Here is an 8118-nt window from a genome sequence, read left to right as displayed (position 1 = left end):
TTTCGGGTGTACGTAAACAAATCTATATTTTCTGTTTTATATAATATATATTTTACTACATCTGGCGGTAATATAATAAATTTATCAAATATATTGCTTCGCTAACAATTTTATTTTATTTGCAAAAATACAAAAGTATTCTAGAAAGGCGTTACAAAATCTTTTAAAAAACTACATCTCGTTACATCTAGATGTTCATATTATGCATAAATGTTTTCAACGTATGCTAAAATATAAATTGTCGTATATAAAAGGCAAATCGCACCAGTCATATTGAATTAAGCTTCAAAATACATTTAAAATAAATACTCCGCAGTCATCCGCGTTCTAACCAATAATATAATAATTAATACTTTTCGGAAACGGAGGTTATGACTTAACCTAAAATAACGACGTAAATCAATATTTGGCTTAGATTTTAATTATATCTAAGATAAAGCACATAAAATAATAATTTGGTCTAAGTTATGCGTATAGTTAAACGGTTAAGTGCCCTTAGCCTAATTATTGCCTTAACTAATTATTCAGTATTACGAACCACTCATGCCTTTCCGATGCTAAATTTTGCTAAAAGAGCTATTAATATACCAAATGTACGAAATGTTCGATTATTATAAAAAGGGTTTATTTATCATAAGATATAAATTTGAGCTAACAAAAGCATGAGTGAACTACACAAAGGTACTCAATACAATTCCGTCCTCCCCACGGAGCGCTCACTGGACGTATCACAAATATTCCTTAAAAATAATTTTAACACTACCAGTACCTAATCCAATGGAACGGTAAGACATTACATCGACATTGAGCTAACTTACATTCAATATATTAATTATATATTAAGTATTATTGCTGTTAGTCTACGATTAACTAAATTCCGTTATCATAATTATTGTATTCCTGAGAGTAGACAGTAAATGGCACGAGGTTATTATGACAAGATTGACCGAGGATCATTGGATACATATTGTGCCTAGAGGTGTAAAAGAGATCTTTTACGTTAATATACAATAAATCTATTCTAGCCTCGCTAGATTAAGCACAACTCGAAACGAATCCCTGAAATGCTTCAAATAAAACTCTGTTTTATTTTTACATCACAATTATTATTAATGCAGAAATACAAATGTATCGTATAAAAATATTCTTATTTTAGGATATACTACAGCTCATAGAATTGACTCTAGAGGGCGTCGCCGCGCCGCTTGGGTAAAAATATTTAAATAAAAAGCAATAGTGAGCAAGTTCGCACCTCCGTAAGTGTTCGAAACGAAATAAATAGAGGGAAAGAGACGGCCGATAGACGGAGGTCCGAGAGTATAGAAAGATAGAAAAGGAGAGAATAAATAAGTCGCTTTTACGAACTAAGTTCAGTGCGGTCGCGTTTGACGCGCCGGCAACGAAGGCATTACCTACTTGCGTCCGGGCTCAGCCTGCTGAATACATCGAGATACTAATACATCGCTAAGATACCAATGAATTTTGCTATAGTAGAGCGGATACAATAAAAATACAATTTTAAAGTAGCTGAAAATTTTCATTAAGTTCTCTAAACTTATAAATTCAATTCTAAACTTTTTTCAAAACATAAATTTGTGGATAACAATTATATCATCAATCCGAATAACAACAAGAGTAATTTTGGACAGGAAGCCACGCCTACAAATCTGCGCCAGAACAGTTATACAGTCTACTATCCCCCGGACGCTAACGCTAAGCCCAATCACCGGCAGGCGGTTACATTCCACGATTATACATCTACAGCTCCCTTATACGGGGCCGCCTATAGATCTGCGAGCGGGTCGAACAGACGGTAGGCGGCGTCTAGCTGGTCTCAGAGGCTGACCAGACTGCCGTGGTCGGGAGACGCGAGGTCTGGCGCCGCGCGGGTCTGCTGCGCGCACGGGTGCGGGTGCGGGTGCACCGGCGTCAGACCCGTGCCGCCCTCCATCAGACTGTCGAAGTTGAACGGGATCCCGTTGCTTGGTGTGCTGATCTCGATGCCTGCTATCTTGTTGTTCCCTAGTGCTTTGTTGTTGTGTATCTGGAAAGATAGAGAGAGAAAATTTATGAATGTTTATCTAATATAGGTGATAGTTATTTAGATTCCTCAGTTGGGAAGGTAGATAGGGTATCCATTGTTCATATCTCTACTAGATATAATGACAATTCTCAAAATAAAATCACTATCAAGAGAATATCTAAAGATAAAAATTAATATAGATTGACAGCTCATGTATTCATTGAATTATTATTTAGATATAATAGTAGTCTGTAGAAATATCATTTGACCACCACTTTTTGATGGTTTTATACATCACATGTCAAACCCTAGATCAGAGAATCAGACTGATATGGTCTGATTATTACCTTTATTTATTTTATTATTTAGGGTTTCAAGCAAGTGGTGAACGTTGAATCTATTAGAATGTGTATTCACCTGTGCGGGGGTGACAGTAAGGGGCACTTGCAGGAACTTAGAAGCTATTGAATATACTAGTATCTTAAAGCCCTAAAGCCTATCGTTTGATTGTGTATCTCACCTGTGCGGGTGTGACAGTGAGTGGCACTTGCAGGAAGTTGGGTCTGTTGGGTCTGCTGGGCGCGTGCGCGGGCGGCGTGTCCAGCGACAGCCCCGCCGCGCTCGTCACCACCGCCGGGTTCGCCGCCGACAACATTATCCTGCAAATTTATACTTTATATTAGTATTTATATAACTTTCTTAAGTAGTAGACTAGAAAATATAGTATAAAAAAAGACGGGTTGCACTCCGGGAGTGCCGGCAGAAGTGAAAACTTGATTATTAACGTTGAGCATGTTTGATATTTGGAATGGTATCCGTCTTACGCTTTTTCGATCAGGTCAAGTGTCCTGACGCGAGTTTAAGATTTTATACCCATTATAGAAAAAGTGCTCAACGCCGCTAAAGAAGTTTTCACCTCAAAAATTGAGAAATATTCAATTTGGACCAAGTTTTTGTGAACTAGAAATATGGATGGTTGTGTGAGTAAATTTATGGTAATCATTTAGTAAAACTGTATTTATTATTAGAATGGAGTAGAAAAAAAGTAATGAGTTAAGAGTTGTATAAAAGATAATTAGTGAAATCAGATATATTCAAGTATTAACTGGTAGAAAGATAGAATAGTAGCCTAACTACTGTAAGAATACATGTTGAATTCTGATGTTTTGTATCAAGTTTAAGCGAACTATAGAAATATAGATACATGGTTATGTTAATAACAATGCAATGCTTAAAAGTTTAAAATAACATAGACGTGTAATTATATAATCTTTTATATGGTAGATGACGCTAAAATTACATCATATAATTATAGGTCAGATTCATTAAATCAACTTTTTGCGTCATGTCTCATATCATGCCTTCCGAAATTAATATTAATGATGGTTCTCACCTTTTGTCCGGTGTCGGCGAGGTAAAGATATCATTATCTAAAGCGAGCACGGGGTCGACCGCGGGATCCATAACTTCGACCTTCACTCTGACGCCGTCCTGTGGTATTTCGGGAAGCACGTACGAGTCTTGGAAGGGCTTCACGTCGGGCGGACTGCTCGACCGCTTGTTGAGCCGGCACAGAGGTAAGTGGTTGTGCAATATCGCTTGCAACTGATCTCTATCGGAATTTAGCTTTCTAATTTCATCCTGTAACGCTTGCTTTTTCTCTTCCAGCCTGTCAGTTTCCTCTTGGAGTTCATTTGTGTGATCGAGCCTTCGTTTTCTGCATCGAGCGGCGGCCATTTTGTTTCGTTCACGGCGTATCTTTCTGCGTTCCTCCTCTTCGGGCGATAAGTCCTGTGGGGCTTTTGTCGGTCTCCTGCCCCCCATGTTGCGTCGTTTGGGCGCGGGAAGTCCCGGACTACTGCTGCTATCTCCGCTCGCTGATAATGGGCCCGGCGACACATGGAGAGTCGTCGGACCCGAATCACAGTAGCCCACTGGATTCAGTATGCCTGCAAAAACAATACAGAAACGTTCAATAAACAACGTAGAACACGACGCTCGCACTGTATCGAGAGCGTTTATCAAAATAACGAGACAGATTGTAAAATAGAAAACACGTTTTGTATTTGCAATTGAAACGCGAACCGGTTTCACGTGGGATTTAGTACAATTGACATTTGTATCAACATCGAAATGACACGAGATACCCTGAGCGGAAGATTTAGAATAACTTTAGATGATGTAGGTAACAGACGTACGGTAAATAAATAAAATGTTATTGTAAATAGACGAGTTAACTATTTTGTCACAGTATAGTATGTGTATGTTGCAATCAAACGATACTTTTAACTTGTAAGTTATTAATTGCGTTGTAACTTGTATCTAATAAATCTACAATATTGACTATTGACTAACCAATTAAAAAAGCTATCAGTAACCCGATCGACTGCGCATAAGTTGAGAGTTTGATTCCCATACTAGAAAAAAATATTGTGTTTCGTGATTATGACTTATCGATAATGAATTATCGATTAAATAAAAAAAATCATAATATATGTTGATTTTTCCTTAAATGAAGATCGGCTTGCAATTAATCGTACCAAGAAATATTAAAGGAATAATTTCATGCTTTACAACCAAACGATGCATCGAGGAATCTGCACTTCTCTTATATGGTTATTACTTATGTCACAACCAAATATAGTATTATAAACTTATGAAGTATGCGTATTATATTATGTAATACACTAGCTTTCCGCCCACTTCTTTACCCGCTTTATCTAAAACCTTATAAATGATATACTGAAATCTTTTTCTTGAATCACTATTAAAAAATCCATCAAAATCTGTTGCGTTTAAAGATCTAAGCATACAGACACACAGACAGCGGAAAGAAACTTTATACTTTGTAGTGATTACCAACTCTATTAGGAACTCTGAAGTATATGCATTATGCGTATTATATCATCCATACCGTAATTGGGCTGCGTGACGGACGGGGGGACGAAGCCCGCGTGGTTCGCCTGGTCACCGTGGCAGTTGTTCAGCTCGATGTAGGTCTGCTCGAAGTTGCGCAGCTGCGTGGGCGTGATGGTCGCCGTGGTGCGGGTTGGGACCCCCGACTGGAGGCCCTCGAGGTTTGCCAACTGGAAACAAACATCCTGATTAGCACTTTGAAACATTCTTGCTGATTGGCTGGATGAGTATGAACGCTTGATACGTGGTTTTGTCTCTATATTGTTTGGCGGTTTAAAGGTTAACTTTAAATGTGTCTAAATGATAAAAAGAACGAAGAACTGATACGATTATGTGCATTGGGAGCACCAAATAACATTATTGCAGATTTATGATTTGGACCTGACGATAAAGAAAAAGTTAACATTCCGATTTTTTTAGTTACGGAGTGTTATACTAAAATTCCTATTTATATACACCTATTCAACATTTGCTATTGTGTTCTAGATATCGATTAAAACTCAACAACGACAACTCAATAAAGAACATAATATTAAAAACGTCTTGGACATTACACAATATTTGGTAATCAAACACATCCTTAGAAAAGCACAAATTAATTTCAATTAATTTCATAAGATATTTTTAAACATGCTGATAGTATACCAATCGCCATATTATTATGCAATGTTTGTTGTATTGTAAAATTGCTTTAGCTTCCACATTCCAATGGTACTTTTATCAACAAAACATACATGCAATATATATAAAACAATAACATACTTGATAAAGTAAACATAAATAACTATTTAACCAATATCAATTATTACAAGATTATCTCTTGGAAGTAATAATTTTGATAAAAAATTATTCGTATTTAACAGAATAAAAAACCTGCCGCACGTGCGCATTTAAATGATTATGATTTATGACATTCCTATTTAACTATGTAGTTAGCAGTGTTAGCACTACAATTAATACTAATACCTATAGATCATAATTTTAAAATTTTATTCCGTTTTTCGTGCGTATATTTAGACATTAGCTTTATGTTGGCCGAGGGTGTTTCAATAGGTTGGTACATTTTGAAAGCAAACTCATAAATCTTTCACCTATACGTCATTTGAATACGAAACATAAACATCGCATCGGAGCTAATTTTGTTTATATCTTTTATATAAATTGTATTTACATTTAACGCTTAGACTCTTGCACTTATAGATCAATTTTAAAGAGGTAGAACCGACAGATATAGTTGAAAGATCGACTTCGCAACGTGCGAAATTGCCGAGTAAATTGGTGACCTACTTTTATAGTCAGTAGGAGGATCTAGGTATATCTGCGGCTTATTCATTGGTAAATTAGATGGATGATTCGGTTGCACCGGCAACGTGAGCCGTAGCCCGTACCTGTTGGCACCAAAGCTCGGTGGCCAGGATGTTGGCGAACTCCAGCGGATCAATGTTCTGCATCTTCGCGGTGCTAACTCAACCACGTTTAAAATTAGACGCTTACTCTATTGTGTTGCGCTTTTTGCGACGCGACACCTTCGAGCGGTTCGTGTTTGTTAGTCGATTTATTCGTTATAATCCGCCCTCGCGAATATTAAAGATGGTGCACTATGTAGATTTTTTAGAGTTTAACGGTGCGAAAGAAAAGGGGTTCGTTTAGTTAGGGGCGGATCGGTATCGTTATTTGTTGCGATATATCGCAATGCAATTCGTGCGCGGGAGTGCGGGTCGTTCGTTCGTTGCGCGCGTGCGGCGTACGGCGGCCGGCCGCGGCGGATCGCGCGCTACTGCCTCGGCTCCCGCCGCCCTCGCCAGAACTCTTCGCCCACGAGCGACGTCGAATCATATATTTATAGAACACTCCTCTAACTCCGGAAATATTTCGCATCATTTCGCATCACACGCGGCTCAGCCGGTGCGAGTTATCAAAGATAACGTAGCGAAAACAAAACATCAACTAGATAACGACGCGACGCTTCCTGCTTTCGAGTGACATTAAACTGAGCATATTGGCACCTGAGTCATCCATATGAATTTGTATATTTTTGTTATAAACCTATCAGTTATACGATAAAAAGAAATAAGTCAAATAAGCTTATTAATTATATTGTTTGCGATAAAATTTTGAATCGAATCAAAGTAGGCGGGAGGCACGGCCGGACCTTGGGGCAAGGCCGTTCTTTTTCATCGTGGGCGGCTAAATTTTGATAATGAGCCTTATAAGGTTATGTATAGGCAATCACCAAAATTGGAAACACAATTATTAAGATGCTTATTTAAATGATTTAAATCATATCGATTTTGCATTATTATTTATTAAACTGTTAAAGGTTGGTAGATTCAAATGGTGACCTGTCACGTATTTAAAAAAATCTACTTAAATCAACATCATCTTGTACTAAAAATATTAAAAATGTTGATCTATAACAAATGTAACAGGACAAAGCTGACGAGCGCTCCGGAAGACGCGCACTCCGGCCAATTACTACAATTGCTTAAATGAATTTCGTCTGCGCAAGCGCAGGCTCGGGCCGTGCGTTAATTGGTCACGGTGCTTACCTAGCAATTACCTAAAGTTTGTTTAACGATGTACATTCCTTATGATTATTTCTTAAATCAGTTTCTTTTATCGTCTTATATAAACCTCTAATCAATTATTACGAGGGCATTCACTTTAGGAAAATTTTTATCACGGATCCGACTGAGATATCGTAAAACATGGTACGCATTCATGCATTTGACGTGATACAGTTTACTCGAAGGATGTGGCAGACGCACCTACGTTCAAACGGCACTTCGCCGGTGGTTTTGAAGCGGCAATATTGTTATCGCACCGCGTGGCCCATGAGATCACCGCTAAATCTAGTTGTGACGTACCTTGAGCCACAAGTAGGCGATGTTGACAGAGGCGTCGATTTCATTGCATTAAAATTAATTATACCGCACATATAATGGCTACCTTTATCTTTAAGCATATGAGAAATCGCATAGCGCGCAAAATCTCGAAACTTCCAACTAAAAACCATAAACAACATCATGTACTAATGCATGTCAAGCGTAAGCCGTGGAAAAAATAAATTCGAGACAAAGCATAATAATACGTATAACAGTTTATAATAGAAACTGAAGGGTGGTATGAGGTATCAATAAGTCGTAAACGATGAGCTAATATTTGCAGTATTTGATACA

General features: G+C 37.8%; 1 protein-coding gene across 3 annotated transcripts in view; it reads right to left on the bottom strand.

Moving 5' to 3' along the window:
- kay (transcription factor kayak) overlaps positions 1-8118 on the bottom strand; it is a 32421-nt gene continuing 24303 nt past the window's right edge. For 2 of the 3 annotated variants that reach the window (XM_090112508.1, XM_090112509.1), the window contains exons 2-5: positions 4938-5109; positions 3417-3972; positions 2544-2682; positions 1-2044 (exon numbers count right to left, since the gene is read on the bottom strand). In XM_090112508.1, the coding sequence (XP_089968634.1) occupies positions 1835-2044; positions 2544-2682; positions 3417-3972; positions 4938-5109 (1077 nt within the window). In that variant the 3' untranslated portion in view covers positions 1-1834. Of the gene's footprint in view, positions 2045-2543; positions 2683-3416; positions 3973-4937; positions 5110-6327; positions 6717-8118 lie in introns of those variants that run through there. The other variant, XM_090112510.1, reaches the window with a different exon arrangement.

This window comes from Colias eurytheme, chromosome 18 (assembly GCF_061535395.1).
Source record: "Colias eurytheme isolate Ceu_HAF_F1 chromosome 18, ilColEury1 Martin Lab GWU primary, whole genome shotgun sequence".
NCBI lineage: Eukaryota > Metazoa > Arthropoda > Insecta > Lepidoptera > Pieridae > Colias > Colias eurytheme.
Note: the sequence above shows the minus strand (reverse complement) of the source record. Positions and strands in the feature narration are given on the sequence as shown.